General features: G+C 55.1%; 1 protein-coding gene across 1 annotated transcript; it reads left to right on the top strand.

Annotated features, from left to right (window-relative positions):
• Window positions 1–16,050, top strand: PMP22 (peripheral myelin protein 22). The gene is made up of 5 exons (XM_038165441.2): window positions 1–165; window positions 988–1,088; window positions 2,170–2,260; window positions 11,146–11,286; window positions 14,460–16,050. Exons 2-5 carry the CDS (start codon window positions 1,011–1,013, stop codon window positions 14,624–14,626), a joined length of 477 nt encoding a protein of 158 aa, XP_038021369.1. The 5' UTR covers window positions 1–165; window positions 988–1,010; the 3' UTR covers window positions 14,627–16,050.
• The last annotated feature ends 1,029 nt before the right edge of the window (window positions 16,051–17,079 follow it).

Raw genomic sequence — 17,079 nt, 5'->3', positions numbered from 1 at the left:
ACCCTCCCTGTCCCGCAGACGCAAGCGGGGCGGTGGCTCCGGTTAAAGGGGAACCTTGACAGCGCCGCCGCCCGCTCCGCGCCGCGCTGCCCGCTCCGCACCCTGCGCCCCGCTCCGCACCGCTCCGCACCGCGCCCGCCGCCCAGCGAGCCCCGGTTCCGCGACGTGAGTACGGCCCGGGCCGGCCGGAGGGGACAGGGACCGGGGAAGCCACCTCGGGGGTCTTCAAGGCTTAGGGTGTCCTCCCCTTCCCCTCCTCCGAGGGGAGATGGGGAGCCGTAGGCACCCCCCACCCCCCGAGAATGGGGTCCGAGGGAGCTCCCTGGGGAGAGATGGGCTGAGAAAGAAGACCCCCCCGCCTTTCCCCCCTCTTTTCCCCCCGCCCTGGGGGTCCCCAGGGGAGGTGGGCAGGGGAAAGGTTCCCTTAGGGAGAAGGGCTGGAGGGTTTTGCCCCCGTGGTCCCACGGGGAGGGGATCCGGGAATTCCTCCCCCGGCGGAGAGGAGCCGAGACAGAGCCCACCCGCGGGGGTACCGAGGGGAGCCGGGCCGGGGAAGCACCCCCACCCCTGGGGGAGAGGGATCGGAGCCCCCCAGCCCCGGCAGAGAGAGTTTGGAGGAGCCCCCCCGTTGCAATTCAGCGGAGGGGTGCCGAGGATGCCCCCCGGGTGAGAGCTTGGGGGAGCCCCGAGGAGGGGATTTCTGGGGAGCAGCGCAGGGGAACACCCTTAAACCCCCCCGGGGAAGGGCCGGGAGGACCCCCGGGGCTCCGGGGCTGGGATGCCCGCTCCGCCGGGGGGGGCTCGAGAAGCAGCCCCGGGGCCGGGCGCTGCCCAAGCATCCCCCGCACCGCGCCGGGGCTCCCAGCGGGGCCGGGCGGGCTCCTGCCGTCGGCCGAGCGCCTCCTGCTGCCCTCGGGGCTGGGACTCACACACACACACACACAAACACCCCCCCCAGCTCAACAGCATCTCCCTTTCCCCCTCCAGTTTTGCCCCAGACCACCGCCAAGATGCTGCTTTTGCTGCTGGGGATCATCGTGCTCCACGTCACCGTGCTGGTGCTCCTCTTCGTCTCCACCATCGTCAGCGTAAGTACGGCCGCTCCTCGGGCACTGGCGTGGCACGGGAGGGTCACACCGTGTTATTTTTATTTGTGGCTCATTTTCCAGCCTGGCTTTTAGCAGGAAGCCTTTGCTTTCCGACTGCTGTCTTGCTAGCAGTGGGATTTGGGAGGGTTTTTTTGCACAGAAAACTCTTCCTGTGTTTATGTTGTCGGATGTAACCGGTGGGTGTAGCCGTGCGTGGCAGAGGATGCTCAGCGCATCCCCGTTGGTGTTAGGGCACGGAGAGCTACTAGAGCCAAGCTCCCTATCAGCCTCCTTTGGCTCACATCAAGCAGCCTCAGAGCACCCAAACCCCCTCCCTTGTGGGTGAAACTGCGCTCCCCAGCTGCTAACGGGATGCAGCAAGACCAGTACAGCCAGTCTGAGCAAAGCCCCTTGAAATGGGGCTGCTTTGGGCACTGGGGCCTCAGCACCAGCGGTTTTGCTCTCCAGCCCTGCTCCTTTGGGGCTGTGAGTTAGGTGCAGCATCTCCTAACCCAGATGGGCTCCTGCTGGGGGGGGTTCAAGGTGTAAGCTTTGTATACAGTGGGAAAACTGAGGGCTGGGTGCTGCGTGGGGTTCCCAGCACCTTACTCAGCCCAGAGCCCCGTTAATACCTCCTCAGTTTAGAAAGAGGTCTGATTTGGTTTTAACACAGCAGCTTCATGGAGCTGATTAGCTCCAGGCTTGCTTCATCAGGTTCTTTCCATTTTTCTTTCTTTTTTTCTTTTTTTTTTTTTTTGGTAGTAGTAGTGGAAGACTTTACAAAAATCTTCCAAGTCGTTAGAAATCACGTGGAAGCATTCAAATTGCCCGGCCAGGCACCGGGACGGCAGAGTGGAGGGAAGTGCGCGTCCCCTGTGAGACCTGGCCCATGTTTAAAGCGAATAAAGAGCTTCTGTTTTTCTGCCGTTGAGGCCAGAGCGGCTAAAAGCAAATATCGGTGTTTACTCTGCAAAGCCCTTTCTAAAGCAAAGCCTGTGCCTGGGAGCGCAGGGGCCGCTCCGTGCCGAACCTGTGGCCAGGGTGTGCGGTTCCTGCTCACGGGGCCGTGTCTCTCTTGCAGCAATGGCTCGTGAACGGCGGGCAGACGGCGGACCTGTGGCAGAACTGCTCCTCCGGTGCTATCTTCCAGTGCCTGACATCGTCCACAAATGGTGAGTGCTCCCCGGCTCTCAGTGATGCCACTGCCATTCACTTTTCGTCTCCTCTCTTGTGAAATCAAGGGGCCTTTGTGGGTTATTTGTGGTCTTGCCTTGCCTCTCCCTGCACCCCCTGAGGCTGGCTGTGGAGGATTCCCTGGCTCCTAACCCTAAAGCTGCCCTGCTCTTTGCTGCTGGGCCAGGCTGAGGTCTGGGGCCTCTCCTCCCCATGAGCAGCGCAGGTGGGGATGTGCTGAGTGCTCAGGCCCTGCCTCATCCCATGGCCAAATGGCACCTGCACGTTTGGGGATGCTGCGTGGCACATCGGGGCTCAGCTGGCAGAGGTGCTCCTTGCCAGGTGGTGGCTGATGCCCAGCCGGGAGTTTTTTCCAGGTTTCTGAGCTTAGCAGGAGAGGAGTTGATGCTCAGATGCTGCGGCACAGAGCTCCCCGAGCACCTGGTGGTGTAGCTGTGATGCCAGGTCTGTGCTCAGGGAGTCACACAGGTCTGTGCCTCAGTTTCCTCAGAATACAGGGCTTGTGTCAGTGGTGCTGTGCCCGGTGCTTGCTGGTTTCAGTTAGCCTGGATTCACTTTCTCCTGGGAGTGGATTCTCCCAGCGTGACCTCCAGTGAAACCAGTAGAGCACCCAGTGGCTCAGACTGGTGTTGCTGGGAGCATGGTCACAGCCCCTGGGCCAAAATCATGCTCCTGGCGTAGGAGCAGTGTGATGCGACTTGGTCTTGGTGTGGTCGCACAGAAGGGTCTTGCAGGGATGGGAGATGGTCAAAGCTTTTGGGGATTCATCAGTCTCCCCAGTCCCCAGCCTGCTGGGAGCAAAACACCCGCGGGTACCCCACGAGGGGGATGCTGAAGCTCGCCCTGCAAGGGAGCCAAGGCAGCACCGCGGGTCTCTGCTGACGCCTGCTGGTGTTGGGGCTGGCCAGGGAGTGCTGGAGCCGGGCTGGGGCCAGGTTGGAGCCCGCTGGAGCCCGCTGGAGCCTTGGCCTTCAGCAGCGGTTGGCTGGGGCTCGCAGCAGCAGCAGGCGGCTTCGCTGCCGGTCACGCGTGCTCCAAAACTGCTGACTTCGTGCTTGAAAGAAAAGGCAGAGATTTTTGCCCCAGTCTGTAAAAACCTTCCCAAATCTTCTGCTTCACAAACTGCATTGCTTTCTCTGGGTATTTGCAGGGTGTTGGCGAATTGTCGGGGGTGAGAGGGGCCTGTCCAAAATGTGGGTGGGAAGGTGCCCCCCATGTCTGAGCGTCCTGGGGGACAGGAGGCTACGTTGTGTGCCCTGTTCCCAGGAGCTGCTCAGAGAGGGGCTTCCCTTTGAATCCTTCCCAGTGATTAATTTTTATCATTAAAGGGGCTGTAGGTAAGATGGGCCAGCTAAAAATATGTCTGAGCAACTAGGGTCTGGTTGAAAAGGTGCCACTGCGGGCTGCTCTCTGAGTGGAGCTGCATTGTGTTCAGCCTTCATTTAAAGACCTGTGCACAAGCCTTCATTTAAAGACCTCTCTCCCAGCTCTTTTTTTATAAGATGGCTCTGCTCTGGCACCAGTCTTGCTTGGGTGGAAGCTTCTGCCCCATCCACCCCATGGCCGGGGTGTGGGAGCAGTCCCAGAGCACCGGTGTTCACCTGCTGGGACCTTGGGTGCAGGATCCAGACCTGTAGAAAGGCAAAGCCAAAGGATATTGCCTAGGCTTATGCAAGGCTTTTTAAATCTGCTTTTAAAAACTTTCCAGTGAACCCCCTTGCTCCCACTGCCCCTGTGCTGCCAGGGCAGATGCTGTTGGACACTTTTCAGGGTGACGGTGGGACACGGGGCCTGGGGCATGGTGAGAATGCTGTGGCAGGGCCACCTCCGGGGCTTGTGCTTATCCTCTGCCAGATCCACGCTGCACTCCTCGTACTCCCTCTGCTAGGAATATGCTTACTTTCAAAAATATAAATGATCCTATAGCAGCTACCACAAACCGTTCCCATTTAAACCTCTCAAAACACAGGCTGTGCACGTTACGCTGGGCTGCAGAAAGCCTGGAGAATTCATGTCTCTGTGCTTGTGCCAAGGACGGCGCTCAACGGTTAATCTCAGCGTGCCAAGGGCTGCTCTGGGCTGCGAGCAAGAAATCCTCACTCAGGAATTTGGCAGAACTCGGTCTTTACGTAGAAGCAGTTGTTTTTCCTCTGGCCATCGTAGTGGCCACTGTCGTGCAGTATTTCTTCAGCTGTTTTTTTTTTTTGCACTCGGAATAGGTGGAATTAGGTGGGGCTGGGACTCGTGCTTCCAGCACGCACGGGGTTTTTGGGGTTGTGCTGAGTTCCCACCTCCACAGCAGCTCTGAGCCCCCCGTGCATCCTTGCCAGGAGCCTGCATGGGGAGGGCAGGAGGTGGAAATGCCGGGCGGGGGGCAGCTGCCCACTGCTTCGCCTTCCACAGCTGCCTGCTTGTTGCTTCGCTTTCTGCGTTTGCTTGTTAGATAATGACTTTTTTTTTTCAAGAGGCCGAGAACTATGGAAAAAATGTTGCAATCTTTGCTTCGTTTGCACTGTCAGACATTCCTGGAAAAGACTTATCTCAAGAATTCAGCTCTGAATCCCAGAATTGTGCTCCGGCACGGCTGCGCGCCAGCCCCCAGCTGCACAATCCTGCTGCAGGCATGGGGCGAGTGGCTGGACCTGAGCCTCTCAAGTGCTCTTAAACAGATTCCACCCCAGATTTTGCAGACAACAATATTTTTTTTCCCTCCAAAAATGGCTTTTTTCTCCCCACATCTGATTTTTTTTACGTACGCAAGAAGATTGTTTTTCTGCTACCTACTGCTCTTTCTCTGACTCTGGGAATGCCAAATACAGGGAAGCAGTGGGGACCTGCGGGACATCCTTCTGTAGCACCATGAGACATCTTTCCTGTTGTCTCCTCAAAGTTTCTCATGTTGCTGCTCTGTGGCTTTCACATGACTGGCTTGTTCACAGGCAGGCTGGTGTTTTGGGGCTTTTTCAAAGGGAAAAGAAAACCCCAGACCTTGGGAAATATGCAGAGTGCCAATCCGCAGGATTACTGAGAGCCGTACGATGCACTCACCAATTTGCTGATGTGACGGCCGCAAGCAAAGCACGTGTGGGTCACCCAGAGCAGAGACCTGCCCTGAGCGTCCGTTCCCATCGCTGGGGGTTGCTCTGCTCCTCTGAACACCAGTTCCTGCAGAGCTCCTTTGCTGCCAGGCCATTGCAGAGCTTTGCTCTGTGTCTCTCCAGTGCTGCAGGTGGCTTTTAACCCAGCGTAAAGCCCCACCGACAGCATGGGCTGCCCTGGTCCCTGTTTCTGCAGGAAGCATCGCTCAGGGAAAAGCCACGCTCGTGGCCAAGCACTGGCAGGACACAGGTGTGATGTTGGCCAGCTCCAATCCTGCACAGCAGAAGCTGGTGGATGGGACTGATGGCAGCACTGCCAGTGCCCGAGGTGCTTCTCTTTGTGCTGGAGGAGGCAGGAAATGTTTTCCTCCCTGGCACGAGGTGGGGGCACCTCTGCTGACCCATCAGCGCTTCCCAGGAGGAATTGTGCTGCTGCTTCTCCACTTTAAAATGCACAACAAGAACACCCAAACCCCTTGCTTGTGCTCTGCCAGCCCTGCCCCAGCACAGCTTTGCTTCCCTTGTGCTTTCCAGCTTTTTTCTTCCAGCGATGCTGGACTTGTCTGACATAGGATAGGTGTAGAGGGATGGAGTTGCTGCGTAACTTGCTGTAGTCCTTTTGGTGACTAAAAATGATGTCACAAGGCTGCACTGAATCCTTGCCCTGAGTAAAATTATTTCTGCAGTTCTCATTCTGTTATTGATAGTCAATATAAAATATCTGGATAAAAGGATGGGGGAAATTCCCCTCCAGCCCACTGGAATGGCCAAAGCTGCAACAACTGGGTCAAGCTTTGGAGAATTTGTCACTGGGAAGGGGACACTTGCTGGAGCAGGAGGGTGATGCCCATGTTGAAGGGTGCCGAATCTGTTACAATGAAGCCCTGCAGTAAATAATGGGTCATCTGTGTGTGATAATGCACACCCCTCGATATGCTTGAGGTTCTAGCCATTAGTGGGCCCCATTGGGCTCATGGAGCACGTGGGTGGACCTCTTGGCTTGTGGACATCTCTGGGCCTTCAAGGTCTTCACAGCAGAGCAGCAAAGAGCCAGATTTTAGTCCCAGCAGGGTGGGGACCTTGGGCACCCCCTTGTCATTAGTGGTCGATAACACTGGCCTAACTGGGGCAGGATGAGCCCCCTCTCCACCAGCTTGCGGGTGACTGCAGCTCGGCATTTACGTGTCTGTGATGAACTGTGGGGTATTCCAGGGGAGTATTTTGCATTTCAGATTGGTTTCTTCCATAACCATGTTGCCTACAGTATGAAAGGGGTTTCCTCTGCTTAAAAACAAGCTTTTGCTGTTGCCTGTTCTAACCAAGCACATTTGGTGTGGGAGGTTAGGAGCGGTGCTGCTTTCCCTGCTCCTGGCTGCGTGGGGTCACCTGGCCAGCCCTGCTTGCCTTGGCACATGGAAGAGGAGCCAAAGAGAAGAAGAAGGCAACGTGTGAGAAAGCCAAGGCTGTGAAACCAGGATGGTTGAGGGTCTGCTGCAGTGTGCAGTGCCAGAAAACCCTCAACCCAACAGGTTTGGACTTGGATGACTCTTGGGTGTCTCCATGGCCCCACTGGGTCAGGTCACCACTGCTACCCATCCCCAGTCCTGGTGCCTGGACTTTAACTCAGCCCTTTTGGAGGCCCTGAAATGATGCATTTATCAACTCCACTTGCTCTCAAGCACAAGCCAGAAGGAGGTCTCCACCCCAATGGTTTTGGAAGAAGAGCTGGACATCCTGAAGCTGTTGGAAGGTGCTCTGCATGGTGCAAACAGCTTTGCGCTGCCTTAGTGGCACCGGTTTTTGCCTTTGTGGGATGTGAGCCTTGATGGTCTGATGGGATGGCTGCTGTGGTCGGTCTTGAGGCTGAGCCGTGGAGATGTGGTGCCACAGAGCTGTCTCTGAATGCTACAGCTCTGGAGAGCTGCGGAGCCGTGGGGACTTCTTGGATGGGGCCTCAAGGATGCACCAAAAGAGAGGATGGACAAGAGGAGAACAGTGCTGTGGGGGCTTCACCTCCTGAAGGAGCTGCACAGAGGACTGGGAAGAACTGGGACGGAATTGCAGCACTGCGCTCCACCTGCAGCCTCAGTGCTTCCACCTGCTCACCCCCAGCCCTTGCAAATACCTCAGGAGCTCTTTAAAGTCCCCCTCTTGGGGGGTGATTTCCAGGAATGCCCCAATCTATCACCCTGCGCTCCTTTCCAAGTAGCGGACACGTGAGGACAGGCAAGGAGCAGCTGCTGAATGCAAATCCTGCTTTTCCCTTTGTGTGGGTGGGACCGAAGTGAAGGGAGTTACCATATCACGGAGCTCCCCATGGCAGGGAGAGGAGGCTTCGAGTGGTGGGGACATGGGTGGTGGCCAGGCTCTGTGCTGCTCAGGGGGAGCACAGAAGGTATGTGGGCTTTTTTGGCATTTCTGGGTTGAAGAATGCTGAAATGTAGCCCTAGAAGTTTAGCCTAGTACCCAGGCTTGTACCTTTGTGCTGGTGGATGCTCGTGTTGCTGACCTTGCTGATCATCAGCTCCCAACACTGATGGAGCAGCTTTTCCTTGCTGTGTAGTTATGAATTTCCTTTTCTTTTATTTTTTTTTTTTTATGTGTTATACTCTACAGGGACCTCCTTAGTGGATGTTTTCTTCCCCAGAAGTGGCTGCATTTTGAGGGTGCAGTGCATATGCAGATTGCAAGAGGCAAGACAGATGTGCAGTGCTATCAGCTGCAGTTACAGCGCACAGGTGGTTTTAATGCATAGCACAAATTTAGTCATGCCTTACATCAAGTGCATAAGCTGGCTGCTCAGATTAATGTTTCTGTGTTTGCACTTTATTCTTTCTCCTTGGCTGGGTCCAAAGAGGATTGAATGTCTGTGACAGAGCAGTGAATACATCCCTGGGGAGCCAACACCTGTCCTTTATGGCCATCTACTCCTGGCCAAGGGCACATTTCTGCCCATCCCACCCCATTAACCCTGCTCATCTGCACCCCTCGTTGGGTGTAAAACCTCCCTGCAAGCAGGGTGAGGCCCTGCTGGGAGGGGTAGGGTGAGCTGCTCTCCTGTTGGGGGATTCAGCTGCAAGTTCTGCTCCAGTTTTTTATTTTTCTGGAGAAACCTGCTCTTCAGCATCCCGGGGGGAAGTCTTTTCCCTGCTGTAAGCGGTGGTGTGAGCACATCAGGGCTTGCGGAGCTTAGGGAAAATTTAGAGTTTCTTTTCTAAACACTTGTTGTATAATTTCTGTCTGAGAGGGCTCTAAAACTGCCTGTGATGGGTCCTCTCAGGAAGCGGTGGGCAGGGTGTTATCTGCCCTTTCCACTCTGTTCCCTTTTCTTCCTCCTCCTGAAGAACAAAGATATAAACACGGAGCTGAGCAGATGCAGGAGGAAAATGGAACAACGGCCTGGCTGCCCAGGGAAACCACAAATAACAGCCTGCGAGTAAACAGCGCTGACAGCCCCGCCGTGCAGCTCCAGGGACCCAGACCTCCCCGGGAAAAACCTGTTTTATTTCTTAAAAGTCTAGAGGTAGGACGCAGTGCTAATAGCAAAGGAGTTGAAAGCATATGGGGTTGAGGAGCTAGCAGTGCTCGGTGCAGTCATAGATGCTTTCTAATGAATTAAAGGCAATTAACTGTTGTAAGACAGCTGAAGTCTGTGGGCTTGGACTTGCTGGGAGCACAGCAGCTGCACCTGTGGGGCTGAGTGAGGAGCTGGGGACCCTGGCCCTTGTTTTGCAAAGGAGGCCAACAAAAGGCTGGATGGGGGTGATCCCAAAGCTCTGCTCTGCAGGATCATCTCCCAGCTTTCCTGCTTGCCAGCCTGTGCCATGGTCGTGGTCTGCTTTGGGGCAGCACAGCTGGCTCCTGAACGCTCCTGGTCCATGGGGGGCTTCCCCTTCCTGCCTTTCAATTCCTCCGGCACAGCTCTCTATGACAATGGGATTTTGCAAGCCCGTATAAATCACTCACATTCAGAACCAAAAAAGAGGCATGGGGAGGCGGATGCAATTAGAAGAGCAGCTCAGCTTTCTGTCTAGACAGCCTTCGCCTAAAATAACCGGCAGTTGGAGCATCCACCTCTGGATCTGGGCAGAAAGGGCTCCTCTGGGCCCTAGCCCCACGGCTGTGCAAATGCCAAGAGGACCGGGGTGGGGGTCTTTCTATGCTGAAGCACAGAAATGGGATGGCAGTTCTGCAGCTGGACACTCTCTAACCATGTTTCTCTGCTCCCATCTGAGCGCTGATTTATGACTTGATGTTAGCATTGCCTGTGGCATCGCAGCTGGCTGAGCATGGCTGGGGCTGAGGGGTTGGGGTGGCCCAGCTGGGGGGTTCCCTGCCCAGCCAGTGACTGATAGATGAAATATACGGGATGTTTTGTGTGCTTGTCAGTGTGAAAACTGCACTGGGCTTTCCTGGAAGTGCTGTTCTCCTGTCCTAAGGAATTACAGCAAGTGGTGCAATGGATGTGAACCTGCTGGCACTGGAACAAGTGGAGCGCGGCAGCTCTTCAGCAAGTTGATGCTGCAGAGCAATTTGGCATGGGAAGCGTGAGAAGGAAGGGAAGGAAAAAAGCTGTCTGCAACGAGCAGGGGCCACTACGGGTGCTTTGTCTGCCTCTGGGAGTGGGGCCTGTGCTTGGTCTGTTGTGTGAACAGCAAGAGGCAGGACGCAGAGACAGGAGATAGAATTTACGATCACAAGTCAAACGAGGCAGACATTACCAAATCGCACAGGATGTTCCCTGCGGGCATGGATTTGCTATTCTCTTGTGGAGCCTTTGCTGGAAGGGCTCAGGCGTGCATCGTCATCCCCGTGCTGGCAGGAGGCTGCGCTCCCATCCAGCCTCACCTCTGCCTCAGGCAGCCCCAAACTGCCTCATTGCTGCACCAAGTGTCAAAGGCTGCTGTGCCAAAGCATAGCTTTGTTTTGAAGTTTTGCTGTGTTTCAGGCTTTTTTTTCCCCCCATAGAAACGCTGTGTGCTGCAGAAAACACAGCCTGGGGAGCGTAGCTGGTGGGAGTCAAACTGTGGCAGGAGCATGGGGCTGGTTTTCGTGGTGAATGAATTCATGCTGTATCCTGAAGGACCTCTCTCAAGACGTGCAGGAACGCTGAGAATATCCATGTTGAGCCCAGTCTTTTTAAAGAAAAGCAGTAGTATTTGTCACCCCATCCTGGTGGAGAGAGGCACTGCCTCTTTCTGTTTATGGGATGGAGAGGCATTTGTCTTGTTTATTTATATATATTTTCTTACTCAGGGAGTTACACACCCACTAGGCCTGGAAATAGCTGGGCAGTGACTCACGCAGGGGCTGGTTTAACTGGTCGGCTCTGGGACAGAGCTGCGTTTGGCAGCTGCTGCTGGCTCCTTCCCAAAGGCTCCTCAGTGAGGGCAGAGGGGTTTGCGCTCGCTGCGTGTTTGTTCTGCCTCCGAGCGTGGCTGGCTCGGGGTCTCCCACCTCGCTGCATGTGGTTTCGGTGTTCTCAGCACAGCCGAAATGCACTCTTATTTTGAGTGCTTCTCTGCTTAGTGAGGCTCTGTGGTTCCTTTTTCCCAGCATCTTGGTCCATGCACATGTTCTCCAAAAGTCCCAGGCTCATGCTTGATGAGAACACCCACTGGCATACCGCTGGATGTGTCCATGTCCCCAAAACCATGCAGAAGCACAAGTGGGAACCAAAAGCCCCATGGGGTGGTAGGACGGTGGCACAGGGCATGATGCCATCATCAATACCCCTGCTGAGCTTTCTATCTGTCTTCCCACAGAATGGCTGCAGTCTGTCCAGGCGATGATGATCCTCTCCATCATCTTCAGCGTCTTGTCCCTCTTCCTGTTCTTTTGCCAGCTCTTCACGCTCACCAAGGGCGGGCGGTTTTACATTACTGGGATCTTCCAAATCCTTGCCGGTAAGTGGGGGCTGATCGGTGGGGCTGGCCGTGGGGATGTGCTGGGGATGGGCTTAAAGCAAAGGAGAGGGAAAATGAGGGCAGGAAGGGCAGCCAAGCTGGCTCCTTGGAGGGAAGAGGTACAAATAATTTGGGTCCATAGAGCTCTCGCATTCCCAGGTGGTGTCCTGCCATCAGGGCATGTTATGCACCATGCTGTTCTGGCCACGCTTCACAGGGATTTGCTCCACCAGCTGGGGTGATGTTGAAGGGGCAGACAAGAGGAGCACCCCTGGGGAGGGTGGGCAGGAGCCAGGCTATTCTGCTGCCTTGTCCCACAGTGTTGGGTAAATGCTGATGGGGCTGGCTTTGGGATCCACCTTCGGGGAGCTGGGCGAGGTTTCCGCAGCTGCTGGTGGGGTGGGGACGTAGTGAAGATCCTGTTTTGGCACAAGAGGATCCGAGAATTATTTATAAACTTGCCATAAGGGGGCCTGGTGCTTCCCACATCAGCAAGGAGCCGCTGGAGCGTGCGGGGTGAGCCAGCTGCCTTTGAACTGTCAGCTGCTATTTTTAACTCTTAAGAAGTCGGCGCTGGAAGCGAGCCACGATTTTTGCACTACGTTGCAGCTCTCCAAATATAGATGCCGTGGAGGCATTTGTGTTTCCACGTATGAAACCAGGGAGGAGGATTTTCAAGTGTTCAGGATAGAACAAGTACATTCAAGGAGGTTCTGGCCGAGGTATGCACCTAACGCTCAGCTGGCTGGGAAGGAGGCTTGCTGTCTGCTAGAGCTTTGGCTGGGAAACTGAAAACCACCCTAGGTCCTGCTGCTAAATCAGGGGGAAAACTCGTCTGCTGAACTTTAAGCAGAGCATCCTCTACATGACTGGCCATCACAAATTCTGGAGCAGTTTAGACCAAACCTTTATTGGCAAATGTGGCATGAAATCTCCTATAAGTACATTTGCTTGGCCGTAACGCAGGTGGTGAGTTCATATCAGTTCACCATCGCTGGGAAGATAGATGTGTCGAAACCCATTACAGCCGTGGAGATGAGGAGAGGAAATGGGCATTAGTAATGCAATTATCTGCTCAGGAACTCATCTAATAGGTCTGGGAGCAGAAGGCTTCTTGCTCTGAAGTGGTTGCAGGTGCATCCTCATCCTTAGAGGAGCAATGGGAGCGCAGCCATTGTCCATGCTGTGCTGCACGTCCTGGGGGAGGCAGGGTCAGGCCAGGGATGTGCTGGCTCCTTCCTTGTCAGATCCTCCTCCAGCACAGCACAGAGGATGGGAAAAGTGGGAGATGAGCCCACAAAGCTTTCCCATGGCCTGGGGGCAGTAGGCAGAGGTTTGGGTCCATGTGGACCACACAGAAATGGGAACCGGTGCCCATCCTTCCTGTGATGCCAAATGTGAGGCTTGCTGTAGGGAGGTCTCACCCACTGGCACAGACAGCACCGGGCAGAGGAGCTCAGCTCAGCGTGGTCTCCTTGCAGCTTGCTGTGAAAGGCTGGAGAGGATTTCTCTCCTCCCGGGAAGGATGAGGAGGCTCTTCCCTGGGCCCTCCAGGACCCTGCAGCCCCCTCCCGGGGGGCGTAGCATGGCAGAGCCGAGGGCTCCCAGTTCTGGAGCTGGGCCTGCAGTGCTGCTCGGCCTGAACCAGCAGGTGACAAGGACAGGACCGCTGGGTGGGTAAGGGCAAGAAAGAGGGCAGCTGTGCGGGGCCAGGGCAGGAGGCATCCCCAGCACCTCCTCCATGCTGCTTGGATCCATGCCCTGAGGCCTGCTTTAGTTTTCCCAGGTGGGATTCCAGCCTCCAGAGGCACCAGGAGACCCTCAACAGCTTTCTCCCCCCTCACTACTCCTACCTGGTGGATCGATCACAGTATAATCTCCTCAACTGACTTCCAGCAGCTGTGGAAACCTGGGGCTTGGCCCCATTTCTCCCTCACTCTTCCCAGCATAAGCATCACCAATGCAGCTGGCCAGGCTGTCACCACACACAGCCCTGGGAGTCAGGCTTTAGGTAGACTTTGCCCTCCAGGCCTGTCAAAACAAGACTGAAATGTGTTCCTCAAATCAGGCTGCAGAGTGGTGACGCATTTGTCTTGCACCTTGCAACCACTGAGTGCAGCTGGCTTCACTTCCTCGCCTATCCCCCGGGCCCAAACCAGTGCAGATGCTGCAGAAATGCATCCATTGCCTCTTAATTTTGCCAAATTCTTCCTGGGGACAATTGCCGCTGTATTTTCTGGAGTCTGTAGGTGACTGGCATGGCCGCACGCCTGCTCTCGGTCCCATCAGAATTGCCAGACAATTGTTTTGCTCTCTTTGCATGGGCCGGGGCAGTGGGAGTTCGCTCTCGTGCTCACAGAATGGAAACTGCCCCAGTGGCGCGTTAATGAAACGTATTCCCACTTCTGCACTTTCCCAGAACAAAGGCTCAGTGTCAAGTGGAATTAGAGCTCAAATATCACCGCTGTTCAATGTAGGTGGTCCCGAGGTCCGTGCAGGGGATGTAGTGCTGACAACAGCCCAGCGACTGCATAATAAAAGTGCTGGGATGGACTGAAAGAGCTTGTTTTCAGGGAGGAATAGTGGTGGCTTTGTGTTGGCGCTGGGCAGTCCCCAGTGCTGATGCTTTGTTTTTGCAATAAAGCTAAAATGCTGCCTACCGGAGCGGATGGCCCGTGGCTGGCGAGGAGGGGACATGGGGGACAAAAGCGGGACGAGCTGTAGGATGGCAGCGGTGCAGGATGGTGCCTGCAGGGGAGGAGGACGGGTGCAGGCTGTGCCCAGCCAGAGCCACTGCAGGGACTGGGTGGCCCCAGCTGCACCTGCACGGGCAGGTGATAAACTGGGGTACTGAGAAAAAAGCCCAGCTTGTGCCTGACATCTTGCAGCAGCTCTGGGAGGGCGGTTCAGGCTGCAATTGAGACACCCAGGACAGCAGGACTGGTCCTGAGCAGCACCTGGAGCTGGGTGAGGGTTAGACCAGGTGATGCTCATAGCCTGGTGGTGATATCCCACTCACCTGCAGCCAGGACCCACAGCATCACATCCCCCAAACCATAGTTTCCCAGGAGATGCGAGGAGGCAACAGAAAAAGTGCTGGCACGGGGCGTTATCCATCTGTGGGTTTCCATCCGGGAACTGCTGCTCACCGATCCCCTTGCTCTTCCCCGCAGGGCTCTGTGTGATGAGCGGCGCGGCCATCTTCACAGTGAGGCACACGGACTGGCACCAAGCCTCGGAAAACACCTCCTATGGCTTCGCCTATATCCTGGCGTGGCTCGCCTTCCCCCTGGCCCTCGCCAGCGGCATCGTCTACGTCATCCTACGGAAGCGCGAGTGATGCCGCAGGAGGCGCAACCGGGGCACTCATGACGTCCACGGAGGAGACGGAGGCGGGGGAAAATAGACGAGAAAACGGAAAAGAAAATTAACCAAAAAAAAAAAAAAAGAAAAAAAAAAGGAATAAACCCTCCCACCAAAAAAAAACAAACCAAACCCAACCGACCCCAAAAGGAAACACTCAAAGGGTTACTTGTTAATTGAGGATGTATATAGTATCTATGGTTTAAAAAACCTATTTATAACACTTTTTACATATATGTACATAGTATTGTTTGCTTTTGTTGACCATATGCTATGTTTTAAAGCCTAAAGAAAGTGCCTAAGGAATTATTACTCCTAACAGTGTAACAAGAGCGCGGTGATTTTTCTCTCATGCAAGCCCTTTGTGATCTGAGCTCTCCTTCCCCACCCCAGCCGTGCCATTGGAGCCCCCCAGCTCTGGCTGCTGTCTCTCTGGCACTGGTCGGTGCCGCTCCGCAGAGCAGCGGGGAGTTACGCCTGGTGATGTCGGCCGGAGGCTTGGCCCCTGCTCCTCCTGCCCACTGAGATTTTGGCGGCTGGAGGGCACGGCCAGGGCTGGCGGAGGCGCTTCCAAAAGGTTCGAAGGGTTTTCGGAGCAAAGGACTGCCCAAAGTGCCTAAATGACTTATGTGCCTAAGTCCCATTGCCTTGCCACCACACCCGCTGGGAATTTGGGCTTTTAAATCACTTAGGTTGAATGCAGGCGAGCGCGGGCTGTGCTCCATCCAAGCGTGTGCCCAGGGTGCCGGGGGCTGTGTGCGCCCTGAGCCAAGCCCCCGGGCACGGGCTGTCCCCGCCACGCAATGTGCGTTGTCCTTGCCGTGGAGCTAGAGTACCGATGAGCAGGAAGCAAACCCCGTATATCTATGAAATCAAATGCCAGATATATGAAATGGTGCTATCTATTTACCATTCCTTATACTGCTAGCCATTTAACCTTATTCACTGGAAATTCAGTTAACAACCTTGAGGTAAACAACAAAGCTAGAAATGAGAAATAATTCTGTGTAATATAAACGAGCTTTAACTGCTTTTGTACTTAGACAACTTGCTCTTACTATTATTTTTAATAAAGCATTTATAACCGAGGTTCCTTTCCCCCCGCCCCATGGTCAAGAGGAACAGAAACAGCTCGGGGTGGAGGAGCCCTGCTGCCCTTCGCCCCCGGAGCACGATGTCTGTCCTCTGTCTGTGTGTCAGAGAGGTGTCTGGCAATGAATTGAGCGGGCACCTGCACAGACCCCAGGCTGCCTTCTGAGGACTCCAGACACTGCGTTGCTGTCGTTGTTTTTGTTTCATTTAGGGTTTTTTTCTTTTTTTTTTTTTTTTTTTTGGCTTTGCTTTTCTGATTTTATACCGACTGTGTGGACTAAGAAGCAATGAAATAAAAGTCAGAATAACTCCGTTGCTTCTGCTTTTGGCGTTTTGGGGGTTAGAGCCAGGCTGTGCTCTGCCAACCTGCTCACACGGCCATCCTGCGGAAGGGCTCAGCACCCCGTGCCATGGTGCTGGTGTGCGCTCCTCTTTCCAGCTCTGTCCTAAGACATCCCCACGATGTGGCCACCAAAGCCACACAGCAGGAGCACGTTTGTGTCCTCTCCATCCCCTGAGCAGGAAGGGATCAGGTCAGCACCAGCTGCCTGGGGGGGGGTGGGTCCATCCAGCTCCACCACCCTGCACAGACAGCAGAACCCTTTCAGTTCTGTGCCCTGAAATGCCCAGAGCCTGGGGGTGCAATTAGGGCCGGGCATATTGTGGGCAGTGTGCGCAGCTCCGATGGCTGGCACGGAAGCATTTTGCTTCCGTTCACTCATTCATCTGGCTATTAAACATCCGAGCTGAAGCAGCAACTGGTGCTGGCACCAACACAATGGCTCTTGCAACACTGCATGTTGCTAGCATCAGGCCAGATCCTGAGGCACGAAACCCAGCCGCATCCCAAGGGGAAGGAGCAGGAGGTGCCCCCGTGCCTCCCTGAGCGCTCAGCACACAGCCTGGCATTGCTCTGTGACCGCTTGGCCTGGGGCTCCTGGCTGTGATTCCCAGCTGGGACGGGAAGATTTCCCTGGGTGCTTGTTGTGGTGTGTGCTGCCTGAGCCTAGGAGGGTTCTCGTTTGCCCCCGAGCTGCCACATGGCTGTCCCATACCCCCCCTCCCTGGGCTTGGCACCATGCACCCAGCAGGAAGGACACAAAGGGCCCTTCCAGTCCCGTCTGTGCAGCAGGTAGGAACACAGGTGGTTTTTTAACTCCTCTCCCATGGAAAAAAAAAAATAAAAAAAAATCACTCGGATGACTAGCTCAGAACACACAAAAAAAGCTGGCAGCTTCCATTTTGCCTCCTTACCTGGTGCTGCTGAGGTGTGCACGAGCAGCTCCCGGCAGCATCCCAGCAGTTCGTGTTTGCTCCATCACGGGGATGCCTGTTCGG

The sequence above is a fragment of the Anas platyrhynchos genome, chromosome 19, assembly GCF_047663525.1.
Source record: "Anas platyrhynchos isolate ZD024472 breed Pekin duck chromosome 19, IASCAAS_PekinDuck_T2T, whole genome shotgun sequence".
NCBI lineage: Eukaryota > Metazoa > Chordata > Aves > Anseriformes > Anatidae > Anas > Anas platyrhynchos.
The sequence above is the reverse complement of the archived record's forward strand: the minus strand, read 5'-3'. Positions and strand labels throughout refer to the sequence as shown.